The sequence below is a fragment of the Dendrobium catenatum genome, unplaced genomic scaffold (genome assembly GCF_001605985.2).
Source record: "Dendrobium catenatum unplaced genomic scaffold, ASM160598v2 fragScaff_scaffold_1510, whole genome shotgun sequence".
NCBI classification, from domain to species: Eukaryota; Viridiplantae; Streptophyta; class Magnoliopsida; order Asparagales; family Orchidaceae; genus Dendrobium; species Dendrobium catenatum.
In genome coordinates, this window is record NW_021319972.1 from 108,039 (window position 1) to 131,630 (window position 23,592).

General features: G+C 34.8%; 1 protein-coding gene across 2 annotated transcripts; it reads right to left on the minus strand.

The window, feature by feature from the left end:
- Positions 1-1,585: 1,585 nt before the first annotated feature.
- Positions 1,586-17,427, minus strand: LOC110115043. 2 transcript variants are annotated; one of them, XM_028700404.1, is made up of 5 exons: positions 17,167-17,427; positions 16,000-16,944; positions 11,476-12,377; positions 2,878-2,934; positions 1,586-2,449 (listed from the first exon to the last, which is right to left on the minus strand). In XM_028700404.1, exons 2-5 carry the CDS (start codon positions 16,907-16,909, stop codon positions 2,201-2,203), a joined length of 2,118 nt encoding a protein of 705 aa, XP_028556237.1. In that variant the 5' UTR covers positions 16,910-16,944; positions 17,167-17,427; the 3' UTR covers positions 1,586-2,200. The 2 variants fall into 2 exon arrangements, with proteins under 2 accessions (XP_028556237.1, XP_028556236.1); XM_028700403.1 differs by having other exon boundaries at positions 17,025-17,427.
- Positions 17,428-23,592: the final 6,165 nt, after the last annotated feature.

Here is a 23,592-nt window from a genome sequence, read left to right on the forward strand (position 1 = left end):
TACATGCGACAATGATAGACAATTTTAAATACATATAAATTAATCAAATCTAACAATTTCTAAATAGATCAAAATTGAACTAGAGGGTGAATTCGAAATATTTTCAAAATCCTTTAGAATAAGATTTTATTTGAGACAATTTTTTATCACTGTTTTTTCGTTATTTTTATGAATTTCTTTTTACTGCTATAAAAAAAAAATCTTAGTCATAAGATGATCTTTTTTTTATCTTAAATTATATTATATTGTATTATTGTTTAGTTCTCCATTATCTTCTTCCTCTTCTCATTTGGATGATGTTGTGTAAAGAGATTATTACGTGCGGAGATTGGACATAAAGAACCATTTGATTTTATCTAAATCGTTTAGATTGCAAAAATTGTAAAGTTATTCCGAGTGAAAATTTATGTACCCAACATCGATTATTAGTTTTAGACTATAAGATAAAGGGGCATAAAATAAAAAATAAAGTAAAACGATTTTCTAGGATTAGATGGGGGCATTTAAAGAATATTAACAAAAATATTTTTGAGAGTAAGATTTTAGATCTTAAGATTTTGTCTGTGCATTTTTGTTGTTGTAAATAGTAAAAATGCATTAAAAGTGTGGCAGTGAACATTAAAAGTACGATAATGAATATTAACTATGATTTTATTGTTCATATAGATAAAATCGAACAGTTAAACATAATAATTTCTCTTTTTTCTAAAACTTTACTATTTATAGTGGAATGATAATTTTTTAAAGTGGTTCAGCATGACTAATCGCAGTTATCCTTTTGGACTCTGACAGCTCGGGAAAACATTGGGATAGCTAAATTTTGTCGTGATACAGCTCTCCTTGGCCTATTGATTGAGAGCTAAGGCTTCCAACTAAGAGGTCTAGTGTTCGAGTTTATGTGTATGCATTGTGTGTGTGAATTTGCTTTAAATAGCCTAAATGTCCAAAAAAAATTGTTGTGCTTCTTTTCTGAGTTTGATTGCCAATTTGAAGTTGACCTAATGGTTGGTCTTTTATTTATTTATTTTTTTTCATATTTATTTTTTCTCAAGGCACATTTTTTTAGAAGAATGAAAGCGTTTATGGTAAAATATGATTGAAATTTACATTCACAACCTCATATGCTTTAGAGGAATTCTTAAAGCCAAATATTAATTCTTCAGATTTGTCGTTTTTGGAGAAACACCTTTGAATAATGAAGAACATTATAGATATGAGGATAAAGCTTCGTTTGGGAGATCTTTAGACCACTAATTTTTTTTCCTATTTAAAAAAAAAATCATACTAAAAAACAACTTTACAAAATAGTAAGAAAGTCATCTGAAACAAAGTCTAACATTATTGTGTTAACTTAGCTTTTTCGGTTGACAAAAGCAGCTTTCCGTCACAAAATTTTTAAAACAATAATGAGAAAGCAGCAGGAAAATAGTAACCAAACGATATTACAGTTGCTACGAAAAAATTATCCCAAACAAGACCCCTACTATAAATTCATTGCAATACAAAGTAGAACATGTTCCAGATACTACATCTACAACCTATTTTTCACATGAATCAAAGTTAATTTTTCATAAGAGAGATTGCCTTTGTCTATGATCAGCTTTCATTATTCTTGTCTGTGTCACAACTTCAGAGTCTTTCATAACCAGCTAGCTTTCCAACCAAAGCTATATCAGGGTGTTTAAAGCCTCAAATTGCTCATAAAGCGTATAACATTTCTCATACAATAAAGTTGTTTCAAACTTCTGTATTGTCTTGAAGCATTAAAAGCTAAAAAGAGATGAAACTAAGGCTTCATTTGGATGACTTTCTTATTGCTTTTTAAAGTATTTCAAATGAAGCCTAAGGCTTTGTTTGGGATGACTTTCTTAAAGCAGTTTTTTAGTACAAAAATTTTAATTCTTGTACTAAAAAAGTTGTTTTAAGAAGCAGTAAGAAAGTCATCCCAAACGAAACCTAAAACAATACAGCTTTCACTGCAGCCATGCCCGTGAAAATAACAGACTGCAGAAACCACGAATTGAATTTATATTGACGGAGAAGAATGTCTTGAATGGCCATCAAAATAACGAATGCTCTAAGACATAACAAATCTTCTAGAGAAGAATGTCTTGTAAGGCCATCAAAATAATGAATGCTAAAAGAAGATGGCAAATCTTGTAGCAAAGAAGAGAATGGATTCTGAGAAGCCATGATAAAGTTATTGTCTGACCTTCAAGCACTTCGCTATGACCTTTGCCAACTTGCCGTAGGTATGCTGCTTGAGATAAGCTTCCTGCACTCTCTGCCTCCCATGCATTCCCATCTTCTTCCTCACTGATGGATTGTTTATGAAATACCGGATACTCTGTGCAAGGGCCTTGCTTCCTTCATGGCCAACGGGATGGAGGAGGCCTGTTACCTTGTCTTTGACGATTTCCCTGGTACCTCCCGCATCAGTTCCAAGGACCTAGAGCAGAATTGTAACAGAATTCTATTAGATAAACTTTTTTTGTTGGCCTTATAACAATACAGAAAGATTTAGGCTTCATTTGGGACGGCTTTCTTGTTGCTTCTTAAAATAACTTTTTCGTATAAAAGTTAAAAGTTTTATACTAAAAAACTGTTTTAAGAAGCAGGAATTCGTCCCAAGGCTTCGTTTGGGACGGCTTTCTTTATGCTTCTTAAAGCGACTCTTTAGTACAAAAAATTTAAATTTTAACTAAAAACCCGTTAGTAGTAAGAAAGCCTTCCCAAACGAAGGATACTAGGGAAGCGAAGCCTTAGTATCTGCAATACCATAATGAGAATTTTGAAGTTATTTAATAATGGATGTCATTATCACAAGTTCAAGAGTAATCAGATATCAGAAATATAGAAATGTTTAGTTATTAATACCGGCAAGCCAAATGCCATAGCTTCGATTGTCACCCTTCCGAATGTTTCTCCAAGCCCCTGTATGCCATTTAAAAGAATTATTAGGGATCACTCTTTAAGGCAAATTCGACAACTAAAACAAATGTTATTTAGACTATAAAATCATTTGAATGTTCAAGTGATGTAACCAACGTTGCTTGTTTGAATCAGTATAATTGTCCATTGAAGTTGAGCTATCTCGACCATTGTTTTTAGTTTTTTAAGTGCGGGTCATTTGCATACCCGCTTTCTAGCTGTAGCAGAATTTGGCCTATATCTAGATAACAGTTTGGGTATTGAACTCAGACGTGAATAGCTGAAACTTTCCGGTGTTACCGAACAAAGCTAAACAGATAGCTATTATTAAAGATGACAACTTGAGATCGGGTTTGCGGCCGAGTGGTTGAGTGGTCGACGGAAGAAATTCCTCCCATCTCATCCGAGCTCGAATCCCTAACTGTCCCCAAAAAAAAAAAGATGACAACTTCACGATACAAAGTTGTGCATTTTCTAAATTTGATCATCAATGATAAAACATACTATGTAGTTCGTCCAACTACCCAACAATTACTATCAATAACTGCATCATACAACTCAATAAATAAAAATATATGATGTATATACACACACGCATGCACATTTACGTATATCATCATCCATATTTATATGTGTAAAAGAAAGAGAGCAAGTTGAGCTTCAGAAACCAAAATGTTGCAAACTATTGACAGGAAACCACAATATTTAAATTTGAAGATGTCATTGAATTGGGAAAACTAAAAAATGCATAAAAAAGTTTCAACATCAATAGTGGAATACTTTTTTCTATACCTTGATAGGGAATGAACCAAAGGGAGCCAAAATTGGCCAAATACAACATTGGTCAAACCCATTTTCAACTAAAAAATATAAGTTCTGATGGTGGCGACAAACTACTTAATATTTCTATACAAATTATTTTTTAACTCTAATGCAGGACTAAATACAAATATTCACATATCTTAACAATTCTCATTCAAAATTTGTAATCATGTTGATACCCATTACACATGATCCTCTCCCCAAACAAAACAACCGAACAAAACTTTCTTTCATTTCCTCAAAACCGCACGCAGGAAAACCGAACAGAAACAGCATGTAGAAGCCTAGAGGATCCCGCTTGCTCTTGACTTCCCGGTATCATGCGCAAGAACCCTTCACGCACGCAAACGCCTAAGCCAAGCCATAGCCCCTTCCCTCTATCCCTCTTTTTCACTTGATTCCGCACGCAGGAAGCCCGCATCCCCTCTCTCCGTCTCACTGTGACGAACCCTCCAACTCGTCTCGTGCTCACGTGCACGTCTTCGGCCTCCCGCAGTTCTGACTTGCCACTCCCGTCCCAACTTCGGCCCGTCTGCTCGAACTTGCTCCCTCTCGTTCGATCTTCACACACAACCTGAGACTCCAACACGAACCCATCGCCAAATCTCCAGCCTCCCACAGTTCTGACCCGCCGTTCCCATCCCACCTCTGATCCAACCGACTTTCCATCCACATGAGCCCGTAGCTTCATCCTAGCAAGGGAACAACCCCATGATCCGTCCAACCGGAGCCCACTTTCCATCTCACCATGTTGAACTCAATCACCCCAGACTCACGACCGTCTCCCTATTCTCAACGTCTTAGCCGTCCAACCTCACTCATGCATGTAGCCTCTGCCGTCATCGTTCAACTCAGTATATCGTTGCTCAATCACTCGACTTATCGGTCCTCAACCCATTTCCATCAGCGTCGCTTATTTTGCACTAAAATAAAATGTACAAACTTTTCTTTTGCTTACTTCAATGACATGTATCCAAAACCCGCGCCATAGTATCTTAGATCTAGCCAGTAAAAGAGCGAGAACACATGAAGACTTGCGTCTGTTGTATCTTTGATCCGGCTAAGAGAAATGAACATATGAAGACCTCGCGTCATCACATCTTTGATCTGGCTGGGATGAACAGAGGCAAGTGCTTACTCGACACCTCCTACACGAGAGGTGGGACACCGCAAAATTTTGAACGATAGATGACATTCACATAATTAAATTAAAAATGAATATTTTAACAAAAAAATGAATAAATGCATTAATTTTTTAATTCTAATTTTGGACCAAAATACTCGTCCTTTGCAAAGTCATATGATCATGATGATATTAAGACCAAATTATCTATATGCAATGAGGTAAAATTAATCTATAAGATGCACTTGCAGGATGCATGGACTAATTGAAAAGACATGAACAAATTATCATATTAACAATAGAAATTAAATGCATTCAGATGTCAAATATCATTACCATGAACTCAATTTATTGCAACAAGCAAGGTCTAATCTTATGACATAATTCACCCTCAATATGAAGATGAGATAATTAACTCGAGAGTACTAAAAGATTAAATGAATTTGCAATAACTAGTCGTTTTATAGATGCATACAATTTCCTAGGCATGATATGAGATTTGCAAATTAGTATTTTTTTAAGCTAATGATTATGGCCTTTAGAAGCAAATATTTGTAAGCATAGGTGTCATTTAAACGAAGTCTTTGATATTAAAACAACATAGCAACATCGAATAAGTGTTGAAGTGTCATTGAGTTTTTATGGACAATGAATTCTTCAGTGGCTATTTGGGTAGTGCACAATAAGAAAGCTTTGGCAGGCAATATGGGTTGTTGTGGTTGTGGTAAACAAAGATAGTGATGACTAGGCAAGCATTAAGAAGCAATGACATGATAGGAATCCAAACAGATCATATGTATCAATGTGGGTTTGTCTTCCTTAGATTGTAGCAGCGAGTATAGAAAGAAGGGGTTTGATTGGCTTGTTGTTGTGGTTAAGGAATCGAAAGTAGTCCTTCGCTTGTTTGTGGTAGGCAGGTCGACTTAAGCCAAAAGCAGGGGATGGATCGGTTGGGCGGATGGATGTGCCTACTTAATATCCGATAAGTTAGGGAAGTAGCGGCAGCTACTTCGTTATGATTTCTTTCTTTACTATCCGGTAAGTAGAGCTACTTCCTTTTTTCAAAACTCTATTTCTCTTTACGTAGATAAAAGATAGATTTTTCTATTCCCCCATGAGAAATTGTAGAAAAGGCATTTCTTTACTTCAATTCGGACAGGGTTAGGTTTTTTTACCGGATAGACATGATTGGAAGTTGATCATTGGAAAAGTAGAATAAAAGTTATGAAATATAAGATTAGGAATATGATGTAAAGTAGGTTGTGAGAAAGTACAACAATGAAATTATGTGAAGCTAAGGGACCATGAGGAGATCGTGACGGGCTAAGTTTCGTTTAGGAACAAGCATATTGGGGCAATGAAAATTTTGTAGAAAGAAGAATGTTACGAGTTAAAGAGAGTATGAGAGGTGACCAATATTATAAGTCAAGTCACGAGCTGCTAAGACATTAAAATATAAGATGCGAAGGCATTGCTAAAAGCACATACCCATCAATCACAAAGGTTTTTTCCTTCCAATTGATTACTTGCTATCCATGATCTTGTTAATTTAAATTAATTTATATGAAATATACTTGTGAGCCTCCTTAGGAAGATTTGATGTGTAAAATACATTATGCAAGAACCGTGCATGAAATGCAAGTATGAATGTATCATGTCAACATATCGGTCAAAAGGCAAATATATTATGCATAGGCAAATACAAATAGATCATGCAAGTGCAAAATGCAAAATATATTATGCATATTTGGCATATTTGCATAAGCATTAATCAAAGTGTTAAATTCGTTACACAAATAAACTAAAATTTTATTCCTCATGTGCTCCGATTTTTATGTCAATCTCCTAAATTCAAGATCCGAGAATGTTTTCCGGATTCGCTAAAAGTGTTCAAACACCCCTACAATAGTTTCAATCTATATGCTAAAATATATTCTGCATGTACTTCAATCTTTACATAAAGCTCTTAAATGCGATATCTGAGAATGTTTTGCGGATTTGCTAAAAGTGCTCAAACACTCTGAAAATAGACGTGTTGACGGAAAATTTTAATCGGAGAGAGCTATTTAATTTTCAAAATACCCCAAAATTCTGAAGTCATCCAATCAAAACCTAAAACTCAAATCCTATTAAAATTTAAACTCTTAAATAAAATCCATCACCAAAAACATAAAACCAAACTCATCCACACTGCGCAACGGGTTTGACGAGGATGATGAATTAGAAAATAACTTCAGCTCACAAAAAACAGATGTCTTATTGAATGTATTACTAAATTCATTCTCAATTTGCTAGCAGGGACGTGGCATGTGCCCTTTGATCGGGTGTTTTTGTGGCAAAATAACGCCACTATATAACGATCATGGCCAAAGCTCGTATGTTCCATAATGATTAAAAGTTCATTGAGTAATGAATTATAGGGTGCGCTCGATAAGATATAAAACCCTCTATCAGCTAAGATTGACTTAATTCACCACCTTAAATAAACATCCACCTCTAAGTTTACATGGTATTCTTGGACAAAGAACCCAATGATTGCCGATGCAAAATTTATTATGCATATTTGCATAAGCATTAATCAATGTGTTAAATTCGTTACACAAATACACTGAAAATACATTCCGCACGCGCTCCAATCTTTATCTCAAGCTCCTGAATGCAAGATATGAGAATGCTTTGCAGATTCACTAAAAGTGTTCAAGCACCCCTACAATAGCTCTGATCTATATGCTAAAATATATTTTGCATGTGCTTCAATCTTTACATAAAGCTCCTAAATATGAGATCTAAGAATGCTTTGCGGATTTGCTAAAAATGCTCAAACACTCCAACAATAAATGTGTTGACGGGAAATTTTAATCGGAGAGAGTTATTTAATTTTCAAAATTCCCCAAAATTCTAAAGTCATCCAGTTAAAACCTAAAACTCAAATCCGGAAACATTTCGTCAGGTTTAAGTAAGACGGCGGATTTTTGCCGGTAATTTCCGGCACATTTTCTGCCGGAAGGTTTTAGAAAAACCGCGGCTTTTCCGCCAGAAAACCCGCCACTAAGTTACCGGTGGAATATCCGCCGGTTACTCCGCAGCTACTACCGGCGAATATAATTCCGACGGTATACCATGTTTTCTTGTAGTCAAGGTGCAATGCAACATGAGCACGGCAAGTGTGTGAGTTGGTCAGGTTGGAGGCATGATATGAGATTAAGCATGAAGCGAGATTGAGGTAAGGAGGAATTGGTTATAGGCAGGGGGAGGAGAGATTTCAAGTATAGGAAAGGGATAGCTAGTGTAAGATTTTCCTCATCCTGATACCATTATGGGGAGAAATAAGGTTTTGTATCATATTCCTTAGAAAGCCCTTCAATTTATAATGGGGGAATGACTATAATGTTCTAGGAGACATATAAACAAACATAAACTAATCTCCAATATAAAGAACTTTATATTTTAGTGTTCCCTTATGCTAACAAACATAATTAACTTCTCATTAAAGCATGCACCTGATGATTTTCTAAACTTAAAACACTACTAATTCCTACTCCTGAAGCATCATAGGATAACTTGGAAAGCCTTTACAAAATCAAGAAGCCTGAGAGAAGGGATACAATTGTCCTAACTTTGATAATACAAAGGCTTTTACAACGACAGGAATCCACTTGAATGTTTTGCTTCAATGTGTCCAATAAAGAAGTAGAAATGAAATAGAAGCCTCTAATAAATCGACAATAAAAGTAGCTAATTAATGAAAATTTTGGATATAAAAAATGGATTACGATTGAGACCAGGTAATAATAGCCTCAACATTTTGTAGATCAGCTTCCAATCCTCCAAAAGAAACCACACAACTGAAAGTTTAGAGGAAAGTAAACTTTTTAAAGTTAATATGTAACTATTTCCATCTATGTTTCTTCAAAACAAGTTATAGATGAATAAGATGCTATGCCTTGCATAAATTATAAATTAGGGCATCGTCAATATAAATAACTAAAAATTTACCAATAAATCGTCAATGAACTTATTCATAATCTTCATGAAAGTACTAAAAATACTGGATAAAACAAATGCTGGCATCATCAAACATTCATACGTGCTATAAAGTTCTTTAAAAAGTTGTCTTTCACTCATCTCTAGGACAAGTATAGATCTAATGGTAACCACTTCAAAAATCAAACGTCATCTAATTATGGAATCAGAAACATATATCTAACTATAATTTTGTTGAAAGCTCGCCTATGAACCATCTTTCTTAGGAGTGAGTAAAGCAAGTATAACACAAGAACTCAAACTTTCATGTATAAATTTTTTTCATATGAGTTTATTAACTTGTCATTTCAACTCAGCATATTCTTTCAGGTTCATATTATGGTAAACATGATTTCATCTTTTTTGGGAGTGAGTAAAGCAAATATAACACAAGAACTCAAACTTTCACGTATAAATCTTTTTCATATGAGCTCATTAACTTATCATTTTAACTCAGCATATTCTTTCAGGTTAATCCTATAGTGAACCCTAAACTAGCTCAACTATATGTTGTATGTCACACATTGGGGGTAACTTATCAAGGGATTCCTCTAGCATCATATCTTAAAAATATATAAAAAATTTAGAAATTTTAGCATGTATAAGTTGCTCATTAGTCACAGCAGTGACCTTTTTGGTGATTAGGTGCATGATAATACCAGAATAATGGCTTTCTTTTCAATATACTTTTTTATTTGGATTTGTAAACTACCTTACCCTTTAACTTGAGATTAAAACTATTTCCTTAAGACTAAGATTTTATTTCTTCTTATAAGCTTAGAAGGAATGAGTTTAACGGTAACACTCTTATGCTTCAACAAATAAGTATTTTCCCGTTTGTACCATCCTAAATTTTGATCATGTAACCAAGGTCTACAAAGGAAAATGTGTCTCTTCCATTAATATCATATCTTATCCTTATAGCTACCTCATTAGATAATTACTAAATATCTTTCAACTATAAGCAACTTAGTTTTATTAGCCCAAACTACATTAAAAGGCCTTGGGTGAGCTCGGGTATGAGCTTAGCCCTTAAGTCCTTAAAAATGTGGTTTTTTTAAACAACGTTCGTAGTACTACTGCAACCAATTACAACCTTACAATTTTTGTATTGGCAAGTAGCACATATATGAAAGAAGTTTGACCTTTTCCAATCTTATGTTGTAACTTGGGTTGATATCATGGTCAGCAATACGTAAGATGCATGGTGGAGGAGGGATCCTGGTGAACGAGCATCAAATGAGTAGCAAGCTAGGACATGAGATGCGCAATGGCCTCTTGGTCTGCTGCAAGCCCACAATACCCATTTACTTTGTAGTTCACAACAACTCTTGATCTAATAGGCACTATCGCCATCAAAACACCAATTGCAAGCCAACACTATAACCGTCAACATCCTCACAATAACTTTGACAGTCTATTCTACAACATTATACTAATGCCCTATCTAATTGGTGAAGGGTAATATCTTGTACTTCATTCAAAAAAAGTGCACATTGTTCACTTAGATAAAGCTCTATGTTTTTCACTATTCAAGAATTCAATGTAAAAAAGTGTACATTTTTTTTCTCTGCTTCATTTACCTGATTATATGTCTGAGATAGAAAAAAAAGGCAAGGTAATTGAAATCAATGCTCGCTATCTAGGCAAATTTTTGCACACATTTGCTATTAAGATGCTAGCATAATTTTTCAAATTCAATCAATCTGTTTGATTTAACTTTCGCAGACATGTTCTATTATTGATTATTTAGATTATTAATGTTTGATTAAGCATTGGAAGTTCAGTGCACCTGTGGACCTGTTGTGAGATAACCCTTTATTATTATCCTGTTTATAAAATACTTTATTGCTAAAGAGGCAGTGAAAGACGATGCTTTGACCTCTCAAGGTGTCATCCGATTAGGATTACATCTAGATATCACTATTTCAAGACAGATTTCATTTGAATAATTGTTCTGTTCGGATGTTAGAATCTAAATAGTTGATATTTTATAGGGGTTGTTTAGTTGCCTGAAAAAAGAATGCAATGTAAAATGAATACAATATAAAAGGAATACTTTGGAGTTGTTTGAATGAGTACAAAAGGAATGCATGACTTTACTTTTTTTTTGTTTGATTTTTTAAAGTAAAGTGAATGCAATGTAAAGTGTAAAAAAATTGTGTCTGGGGTGGTCGGTGGTGACGGCCGTGTAAACGATTCTCGCTCAAAACAAGGGGAGAACGATTTACCTAAAAAATGAACTAAGAGTGAAATACACTGCATTTACTTAACTTTATGGATTTGTTTTCATCCAACCAAACACCAAACTTTTCAAAACCCCTGCATTCGCTTTATTTTACACTTACTTTGCTTCCAACCAAACAACCCCACAATGATATGACATTCCATTAATATCTGTGAAATAAAACAGTCCCCTACATACTTATTAACTCCACATGATAATATTGACAGAAGATGCCATGGCTATCAGCTATTCAGAGTACAGAGTAAACCTCCTTTAATATTTAAGATATTCATATTTACCTGAAAAGGACACATCAATTATTAAAAAAAGATGCACATATAAGAATTACCTGAGCATTTATTACATAGACATCAGCTGCCGCATAAAGAGACGCAACATGAGTAGTAGCTCGAGTCCACAAAACTAGTTTTGAAATTTTAGAATTTTGAGATAGAAATCTGAGCATTGCCTTAACATAGGGAGCTTTATTGCTTTTCGATCCAACAGAACCAACTAAAACTTTGAGAGACTCTTCTTCACTGCCAGAAGATTCAGAAAGTAAACTCCTTGTTTTTGGTAGATCTTGTTTTGCAGCCTTAGTTTGACTGTTTGAAGAAAGAATATTAGTTACTCTATACTCTTTTTTATTCCTCTTCTTTGAGTTAAGTTGCTGTACATTTTTAATTTGCTTGTTTGGCTGGCTGATGTTCGAATGCAGTGCTCCTGCTTGTTTCTCATTCTTTATGCTGGTCTTGTTTTGAAGAGAAACAACTGAAAATTCGTTCTCCAACATTATTGGATATCTCTGAGATACGTTACGTTCAGCTACTAAACGAGCTGCTTCAAACAGTAAAAGCTGTCCTTTAGCAGGATTTATGCTGCTTAAACTCATTACTAGCATATCATTATCAGACAATCCCATCTTTTTACGAACTTCACTTCTCAAGAGATCCCTTTTCTCCATCATTTTCTTAACTGTGAATACTGGAGTATTGAGGGAGCAGGGAATGCCTGCTAAAAATGCTAAATCATCGTTAACAGAAAGAGGCACCAACATTGGCTGTGCTTTCAGCTCAATCCTACCGTCTTCACACCAAGATAACCATTGCTTGGACTGCGTATCAGACAAAAAGATCAGTGTTTTCACTTTACTAAGCATATGCTTTGATCGGTTAAAATATTCCTGTCTGTTCTCCATGATCCACCAGACAAGTTGGCTTGATCCAGCAGGATTTCTTCTAAGGTATTGTTCTGAGAATAATAAAAAAACCATTATGGTCAACTCTACAGTTACTTCCACAACCAAATATTATTCCACAGGATCAAAAACAAGCCAAGTAATCACTTTTAAAGTAGTTTACTAATCCTTAATAAAAGAGAGGTGGAGAGGTTTCCACTTCATGACAAGATTCTTCAAAAATGCCTTGAGGCTTAAAAATGCTACAATAAATTAAAACATGGACAAGCTTCATTATTTTGCACATGATATGAAATGCAGGTATATTCTTCAACAGATTTGCTTTCTTACTTATTCAGTGAATCTGATTAAAATATCAAGCTTAAAATTTTAAATTTACAACTCAAAACAGAGAACAAATAAAAAGGATTTTATGACTTTCAACATCTTAGAACATGGTTGGCAATAAAAATTTTATGAATTTTGTTACCAGATTTTGCTTTTAAGGACAACAAAATCAATTACTAGATAGGATGCATAGACACGCCATGATATGGATGTGGGACATGTTAATGATTAAAAATATAATATACTGACACACATTGGACACTGCATTATAATTTTTTATATTTTTGAATTAAAAATAATGCATATAAATTAAACAAAATAAAAAAAAAATAAACTTCTAGAGTTATAGTAGTGCTAATTATTTTGTATTGCATAATACACATAAATATATATATATATATATATATAATAACAAATAACACAACTTAAACAAATAAAAGACAAAATCATAGCATGAAAATTAAAACTGTATATTTAAAAAAAAATATTATGATGTTTCGTTATGTAATAAACTTATAGAGTTGTAGTTGAAGACTATTTATTTACTTGGAAGATTCATCTTCATTCTCTTTGATTATTTAGTGCTCATTTGGAGGACCTCAGGCTTCACCATCGGAAGAAGAGGATATCAATCATCACCTCATTAGGCTTTGGGTCAGCTTTGGCATAGAGAGGGGAAAGGACGTATCACGTAAGCCATCGAACTTTGGAGTCGAGCTTTGCGTTGAGAGGGGAGAGGAAATTGGGAGACGAACATACAAGAGTCGAGCTTTGGAAGCCAGCAGATGGATGAGTATATCCGGTAATGTCTACCCAAATCCTAGTCAAGCATGTGAGAAAGAAAAGTTCGGGCAGGAAGATTTGCAAAAAAAAATGCTGAAGAGAGAGATGAAAAACAAAGAAAAAAAAATCCATAAAATTTAATAAAGTTTTTATAACTCAGGTGTCGAACACGCCATCTAATTTTTTGTTATTATTATTTTTTAATTTGACACATAACAACTATATCTGACATGTGTTAAGCATGTGTTGAAGCATAACATGTGTCTGGACACTGCATTACCCCTTATCATGAAGTGTCGGTGCATCGTAGGTTACTAGGCATTTGGTTGAGAGCAGACCATCTGTTAAGTCCACGGTTAAGTTTTTTTAAAGCAGAAAAAAAGTTATTTAATAAAGACAATTCAGGTTATTTTTCTAGAGAAGCTCTTTCCAAATATTATCTTCCCCTTATTTGCATGAATATTACATGCCTATCTCCCTGACAATGTTTACTTCAAACATTTATTAAATTTGGCTACTTAAGTATTTAACAAAATATCAATTAGCCTAATTTAATTATATATAACTAATAATTTGCCTTCAAAATGATTATACATAACTTAGCGTTTAAACATTAGTTAATTTTTACCCAGAGAAACTCAACGGAGAAACTTAACCGTTTTTACAGTTATTTGGCATAATAAGATTCAACTGAGAATTAATATGGGGGTAACAACTGTTATGGCTTGAAGACATTCTAATTCCGGATCGAATCCTGTGCAGGCATCTGGCAAGGGATTCTACAAGATCTCTTGGATGGGCTCTCACGTGGAGCCCCTAGGGATTCAAGTTGAATGGTGGCCCAGGTCAACCAAAAACAATTGGACCAAGCGACCAAATTTCTGTAGCGTTGAACAGCAATGTTTTTTGGTCCACTAATGACAACCTTACTATGATACCAAGATTAGGGTGCACCAGGTATTTTAACCATGGTTTGGGTGCAAATTCGATATTGTACCATGATTTCTCCTATTCGGCTATTCTGCAAGGGTTTTTAAGGATTGCTTTGTATTCTACCTACCTTTGAGAGCAACCCAAGAAATCAACTAGGGTTTGAATGCCGTTCAAGATATATAGAACTATATCTTCGGAGTCTATGGTAGAGCCGGTGGAGGCGATTTGGTCTACAAGCTTCTTGATCTCGGTAAGATACTGGATCATAGAGAGATTCTTCATGGATACAAGATGGAGCTCATTCTTGAGCTGAATCACCTTGGATCGGCTGGTTGCCTGAAACTGACTTTCAAGAACCTGCCAGATCTCGTGAGTGGTGTCAAGATGAAGAATGTATGGCAGCACCGTAAGAGATATCGTCGAGCATAGGGCTGCCTGAAGATTCTAGTCTATGATACGCCAGTTCTTGTGCGTTGATTCGGCGGAGAGATCAGACGAATCCTCTGAAGGAGTCGGCGGGGCAAGAAAATGGTCGAAATCATTTGCTCGAAGAAGTTTGAGGATCTGATGGCGCCAAATCGGATAGTTCTCCAATGACTGTTGATTTGGAACGAGCTTTTTCAGATTTGAGACCACAAATTTGAGGGACTAAGAGATGTGAGAGGTTTCTACCGGAACGCTGGATTGTTGGTCGGTGGCAGAGGAGGCGGAATGAGACGTTGCCATCTTTAGATCAGGGAGAGGAAGGAGAGGCCTGATACCATGTAGAAACTCAAGGCCAAGAAGAGTGACCCGAGAGACAGGGAAGAAGATGAATATGGAAACAGAAATAATATTCTATTATTCATCATTTCAATATGTACATAGAGTAGTATATATAGATGGATAAAGAGAAGGTAGGTACACGTGTAAAACATAGATAAGATAGAAATCAGAACTAGCAATAGGTTGCAAGGCTACTGTGCTAATAAATCCAATTAGAGTGCCTCACCTACACTTAAATTGTAACAAAATTCTACTTTATTGCTTTTGTCTGGTTTGGAATAGGAGGAAAGAGGATTTCGGTCAACTGAGGGTGAAATTATTTATACACTGTGTATACACTCACCGTCCGAACTATTCTTCCGTCCGGACTCCGCATAGAATAATTTCTATAACTGAGGACTAAAACTCTGTCTTTTTTTTAACTAAAGGCAAAATAGGCAAGGCAGGACCCCACTCATGATTCGATCTCGATCAGCGAGCTAGTGCATGCAATGGAGAGTACATCGACATCTACGACACAACTCTCCTTGGCCTATTAGTTCAGAGCTTAGGAGTGAGGACAGGCCTAGTTATTTTTGTGAAATAAATATTGAATCAGTATTAAAATTCATTAATGATTAGAGTCATTAACTATCCTTGTTTGAGAAATAAAAATAAAAGCTTAGGGAATCTTTGACTAAAACTAAAAAAATATTCTAGGGGCAAATTCCAGGGAGATGCTTTCAATTTCTTTTACCTAGAACAAAAAAAAAACTGAACAAAAATCATGGCATGCATGCACAAGGTAAACACAGGTGATACCATAGCTAATGTTCTGGCATAAAATAGGACAAACACATGGATCTCTTAAGTAGATAAGCAACTTACCAATCCAGGATGAACTGACAGCTGAACCGGCAATGACAAGGTCAGCTTTCATGGCAGCCTTGAAACTTAAGTCTGCTTTGTCCTCAATCATTTCGATTCCCCGTCGAGCAAGCTCCCACATCAACCCACCCTTCTTGCTGAGAGCCACCACCTTCACATTTCCTCCACAGCTCAAAATCTCTGTAGCCAGTTCCATCATTGAAAGGGGAGCCCCTGTCATGGAGAGCTCATGAAATACCAATACAAATGAACGTGTCCATACAATTCCCGCAAATTCACCTTCTCTGTCACATTTTCCTTTCCGCTTCTGAGGACTCAAGCCTACAATTCTATTCTCAGTTTCACCAAATGGCCCTACCATCAATCCAAATGAATTGTTTTTTGTTGGAATCACCACATCTTCAAACTCGCTGTCTGCGCTCTCCTCCACAGAAGGCTTCGGCTTCACCCTCCTCAACATCCTTCTACCCCTCTTTCGAGGAGAACTCTTTGCCAACCTTTCAGTAGGATCAGAAACCTTCTTTCCCTCTCCCTGTGCTTTCTCCTTCACCATCGAGGAGACGGCTTCAGATCCCAAAGATTTTGCTGTCTCCTCCTGAGGCTTGACACTACCAACCTCACTCTTGTACCCAACAAAGTCTGACTTCCTATGATCACCATGAGCCCACCTCGACTGCACATGAAACCCAACATAAGCCCACAGAGCAATCAAGATCAAACAAAACACAACTCGCTGGCTCCTGAGCCACTGAAGTCTATTTATGCCAGATCTGGAATCCCGCAGAGGGGTTCTACCGGAATGGAACCTTCGGAATGAAGGGGATTTCCTTGAACCTCTCCCCAGCGCAAGAATCGAGTACAGACCTAGCACATTTCCACGAAAATCACCATTTCCACCAGGTTCCTCCATGTTTACAAATCCAGTGTAAAGTTCATAGCCAGCGACTGCACAAAAAGAAGACAAGAGCTGCTTGGGAGCTTCTTGCAGAAAAAATACAGCAATTTAACGCTTGACTAAATAAAACCTCGCACTCTTCCGCTATCACAGTTTCCAAGGACCAACAACTAATTGAGAGAGCTACATAATCGCCAAGGGGAAACTGTTCTCAGCTGAGATTTCTAGAAACTATTGACGTTGTGCATTGCAAGATCAAGAAGATAACAAACCGATGAATTGATCTTCCTTTGCTCGAGTGCAAATCGATGCTGCGAAATCGAACCCTATCTTCGCGTGCACAGAAGCAAGATCGCATCAAATAATGCCAAAAAGTGACAGTAAAAGACGAATTCAATTTGCTAATCAGCGTAGAAGAGTGACGGACTGAGAGAGAATACACGGTTTGGGGAAATCGATTGGTTTTGCAAAGGTGGTACTGGTAATGAAATAAGGAGAGGAGATGAGTGACAATGGGGTTGAAAAACATTGAAACTATTTGGTGCTTTTTTTATGGCAAAATTTTCAAAATGAATTTATTGATAATTTTATTATTATTATTATTATTATAAGAGAATTAATCGCCTAATAATTAGGACTTCATTTGAAATCATATTATATTTTAATTTTATTAAATTTATTTTTAGCATAAAATAAAATACATTTGAAAACAAAAAAAAAATTATTTTTATTTTTTCTTGAATATTAAATAAAATGACTATTGCCAACAAAACAATGATGATGGTGATGGTCGTATGATAAGATGGTAGTCATAGTTGTCGACAGGGGTGGTAGCGATTGGTAGTGACTCCTGACGATAGTAGCATTAGCAGTTGATGGTGATGACATTTGATGATAATGGTGATGGTGGCAGTGGTTTCTAACGGTGGAGGTAATGGGCGTTAGTGATTATGGTAGCAACTGGTAGTGGCAAGTGATTTGAAAAACTCTCAAAATATCTTAAAATTATTTTGAATAATTTTCAAAACTATTTAATTTATTTTTAAAAATAAAAGGTAAACTTAGTTAAAACGTATAACAAATAATCCTACTTAAAAAGAAGAAGATAACTTTGATGCCAAGAGGTCTTAGGCAACTTAAGGAATACTAGTTCAAATTCAAAAGTGGGGAATGTAAATCTTATACAATTAATTGGACATTAATTTAGGTTAGAAACAAAAATCAAGTGTTTATAAAGTTAATTGTGATCAAGAAGTGCAACAAAAGTTAGGAAATGCGAGCAAACTATACTCTTATTTGCCCTAAAGTCAATTATGCCTAATCACAAAAATGATATGTTGGTAAACATAGTTATTAGTTACAAGTTCCTCAAATTGGTTGACCCTTTCTCAAGCTAATTGTTGATTAGAATGTATTAAATCAATGAAGATGATACATATCTTATAGCATGCGAGGGGGAGTTGTTATGAAGTAATGAATAATGATGTTAGGGTTCATGAATATAGGAGTTGCATAAAAAAACATGATAGACCAATAATGATTTATAATTAAAGCTTGAAAATAATAGTTGGCAATGTTTACATGAAATAAAGAAAATTAATCAGGATTGTTTTCTTCCTAATGGTATTGGGACATTTATTAGCTCATCATGCAATCTCATCAAGAATTTATCCTTAAATGGTTTCCAATCTTATGATGGCATTCCTGAGAGTTCATGGGGCTTTCAAGTGCTTCAATAACTTTGTGAAACCTTATTTAGGTTGACTTTGTGGCAAGTTGATTTAATAAATCGTTCGAGTATTTATTTTGGGAGATTGCTTCTAGGAGTAGGGGGATCACGATACAAGTACCTTATCTCAAGTGCTAATTTTTGGATTATTGATATTTGTGTATAGAATTAGGACTGGGTTGTAATTATGCGTAGCTCTGTTACATTTTTTTCTATTTTAACTGGGATTATATTTACAAGCTCAATCATACCCGACATTTGTTTATTCTTGCACCTAGGTGGATGTCTAGCATGCTAGGTAGTGGCAATCCAGATCTAGATATGATCATAAGTCCAAGTAGTTGTTGAACTGTCCTTTTTTTTTTTTCTTTAGGTATCCCTTATATCTCTAGGAATTATAAGTCCACATCTTTCCAAATCTACAAAGCAGAATCATCTATTTACATCTTCCTTAATTTGAGAGACTCCTATAGACGATGTAATTAATGGTTATTAACAAACTCTCTGAAAGACTTGTTTTATCGACTACCTTCTTGGTTAAGTGATGTCAATTTTAAAGACTTGAGATGTCGGATCCATGAAATTTTGATTAGGTCATTCTACCCTCACTTAGGTTCCTTACATATATTCATTACCCTTTTAAACTCATTCATTCCTCTTGAATTATGGTGGTTTGTGAATCACTATTGCATAGAAATTTCTCTTTGATAAGATGCTTTTCTAATAGTAATTAATAAATTTTGGTTTTTAAATGGGTGAAAGAAAATTGTATTGCTCTTGGTATTTACAACAAATGGATTTAAATGAATACATTAATAGTTATTAACCTCATTAAGAAATTCATTTTATATGCCCAAAAGAAAATTTTTACTTGTGGAATCTCTATAATTTATAATTTTCATTTTTCTTGAGAATGTAATTCTTATGTTGATTGTTTAGTCAATTATGGTGCTTTTTTAAGTTCTAGTATGAATTTGTGGGTTCTAATTGTTATAACCTAATCTAAATTGTCTACTAGACCCTTCCATGTGATTGTCCACTCCAACCTTGTGACAACCCTGATTTCAAACCCTCTCTTCAAGTGATAATGCTTCTGCCAATCGACATGAGATTCTCACTACCACTTTTTCCCTTCACAATCACACTCAAATCATGGTCGTCTTTATGGGCAATTTAAGGATAGCGTGTCATACGCCAAGTAAAAAATGTGGTACACCCCAACAACACATGATGTGATGAAGAGATTAGAAAACTAATTTTATACTTGCAAAAAATGCATATAAAAGTAATATATACATAATATATCAAAGTGAAATAATGGAAAAGAATATATATATATATATATATATATATCATTAATATATATTAGAATAAGAGTACATAAGCAAAGTTCAAATAACAATAAATTAAAAAAATTGAAAGAAACAACTGTAGAAATAAAACTATCCAAATATAAAATGAAATGCAAAAAGATTATTATAAAAAGATTAACTTATTAAATGTGATCCTAGTGTTAATAAATATGTTCCTATGGTGATGGTCCACCAAGTACTCTGGTAGAACCTATTATAAGAAAAGTTTATAATGATTGAGTTCAATAAATTAAACCCAGCAATTAACTCTTATTATTAGAATATAAACAACAAGAAAATGAGGGATGTAATATGAATGATAAAAATGTTAAGAGGGACTGCATAGTAGCAAATAATTGGTGCATTAATGTGTAAATGAAATATGTCATGATTCATAAGACATATTCTAGTATGATGATATTACAAATGTATATGTGAAAACATCATCAATGAATTTCATTAAGTGAATCAATATGCAATCAAGCAAAGTATGATCATACTTTTCAAAATATAATTTATTAGACATTCATCATTTTTAACTTATTTTTGTTGACCTCGCTTTTAGCTGAGGTCACTTGAACTTCAATCACCCTAAACAACCAACAATCATGTACCTCAATCATCTTGACAAACAACAGAATTGCATTACAATCAATCATTATCTATATCACTTCATTGGAAGCTCCACACATTAGAGTTGTTCATCACTAGACCTAATTAGGCTAGCCTAACCTAGCCTGATTAACTAAGCATCATACTTACCTACAATCAAACCCTAGATAACTCCTAAATTTCAATAAACTTCCATAAATATGACTCTCATTGAATTAAACATGATTGGTTACTTTGAACCAATCATCTGTTGACATGGTTAATTAAACCCAAGTTTGGTCAAACTAGGTCAATCTAGGTTTAACCCACTACATACACTCAAATTAAACTTTCTAATCCCTCAACATCACTTCACTGCATGCTTCAAGCACACTCAACCCCTCCATGAGTCAAGTCTTAGTGAGTTTGACTTGGTCAACTCACCAAGAGTGGTCAAAATCTTACATATATCTAGCCCTTCACTCAAACATCCAATCCTTTGCTTTAAACCCCTTTGGATCTATTCCAACAGCATGCAAAACCTTCCCAGCTCATCCCATCAGCCTTGACCAGTTGGCTATTCAAAAATCAACAAAACCTCCAAATAGGGTCAAATGGTTCAACTCCCACTAAATCCTTCATTTCCCTCCAAAACTTCTTGATTAAACCATTCAAATTAACCCTAAAGTTTACCTAAATATTCTCTCAGCTAATCACATCCATTGATTTGGCCTAAATCAGCTAGGTGAGCAAACCCAAGTCGTCTTCAAGCTTCGCAGCCACTCCTATTGTTCCCTAACCACCTGGGACAGGTGTAAACCATCTGAGAAACTCCTCTGATGCATCACATCCCTTGGATCAAACCCTATTGCATGGAATAGGGTAGAGGTCTCCAAACCCTCATTCCAACAATACTCTCTTTGCAATGCTTCTATATAACCTCTTTGATTTTGTTTTTCCTTCACACACACCCCTCCCTACATTTGCAAGGATTGAAGGTGGTCGAAAGCTTGTCCATCCAAGGTCTTCAAATAGCTTATCCAAGCAATCTCTTAGCTCAAGTCCTTCACCAAAGCTACTCTAATCCCTCAAAGGAAGAGTAGCAATCAAACTCCCTTCAAGATCACCTGTGTGAAGGTATTTCTTAATCCTTAGACATTTTCTTAGGAATTTAGATAGGTATTAAAATAATGCATGCACGGTTGTAAAAATTGTCCCCCACTCTTCCTTTGGTCATTTTGTACCTCTGTTTAAAACTTGATGACATTTAAACCCTTATATCAATAGCTTAAAAAGAAAAAGGAGGTTTTTGGTTTTCTATTACCTTATGAGGAAGACGTAATCACGATCGTTTTTTCATTACATTTGATTTGGATGGTCGTGATCTTGTCGTTCTAAGCTATGTCCATCAAATACTTACTTAATCAATATACAATGGTTCTATTATTGTTTCTCTAGTCAATGATTGTTTTGCAATGTGTTGAATAAAATGAAATGCATAAATTAATGGATGTTTGGTTTATACATTTATACAAGAACAATATATGTGCCATGCATTAGCAATACATAGAAAGTGTAGCGTAAATTGCTAGCTCTGTAGTTGGATAGAAAGTGTAGTGTTATAACCATTGTTAAATCTGATTAATCTACCCAACCAAAATCCTTGGGATTTCAAAATAGGTTAATGAGTTCGACGTGACATTGATCCGCCCTATATTCATTCAAACCGAACCTGCCCGCTAGTAACGTGAATGACCTGAACTCAATTCTTTAATCTTTTTTAGTTAAATCTTTTTATAACTTATCAACTATAAATTTTATATCGTTTGATAAAAAATAAGTTCATACATACAAGTTAAAGAATTTAAAGAAAAAAATATCAAACGGGACATTTTCGAGATAAAAGCATGTTCACGGGTCAACACAAACCCAACCCTTTTAAAAAACATGTTGGAATTCCAGACCTAAACACAACCCTTTTATTGCACAAATCAATATAAATTCAGATTTTTTTGGGCAAATTATAGAAAGGAGCAGGTTGAAAATGTCATTAAGTAAAAGGAGAATAATTAGTAAAATATTTTTAAAAAGAACAAATTTATCAAATTATTTGGCGTAGTCCTAAATACGCCAAATGATTATTTGGCAAATTTCGAATATGACAAATCATTTCGGAGTATTCATCTAAAGAAGGAGAGAGAAATGGGTAGGAGAGAGAGATGGGGAGAGAAGATAAATGGTGTGAGAGACAGAAAAATTAGGTAGAGAGAGTGTGGAGTGAGAGACGGATGGGAAGAGAGAATGAGATTTTTAAATATTTTTTTATATTAAAAAAATTAACTAACATTTATATGGTTAAAATTTTTTAAGAATCTATTATCACTATTATGTTGTTATTTAAATAATATTTTTAAAATATTAGTTAAATATTATTTTAGATATCAAAAAAGTTATTTAAATATTAATTTTTTAAATTAATTTTAAATTTTCAAATAATTTTTATACGAACCCAAGTTTACCTTTTCACTATTAACCCGTTCGCTAAGCTAACGCCGGAGGACTTTGCTGGTGAGAAGCCATCTTGGACGCAGGATCATTGTCGGATGCCACTCACCATGGTTCTATCGCAAAGGTGTTTTATGCCGACGCTTATTTGCCTGCCCTTGATTTTTTTATTGGGCTCATCCGCTCTAATTTGAAGTAAATTGTTGTACGCAAACCTTTCGTTGATGAGCTTGATCTCTTTGTTACCTCAGTCGGGAAATCTGTTACCTCCTCAAGGAATAGGCTGAGAAAAGATGCGGGTTTTAATGTCTTTAGGGCATTTGAATTGAATTGACGGGTAATTGGAGGGTTGAATCATGCTATAGGACTGTTTGGAGGGTATATTGTATGAGAAGCTTGCCTGCTTGATTTTTCTTTTCATTTCTTCAGTTCTAATTTTTTTTGGACAGCCCACTTCTTTTGAATTCTCGCTATCTTGTTTTCTCTTTTTGGATAATTTGTCCCATGCTTGTATGGCCACA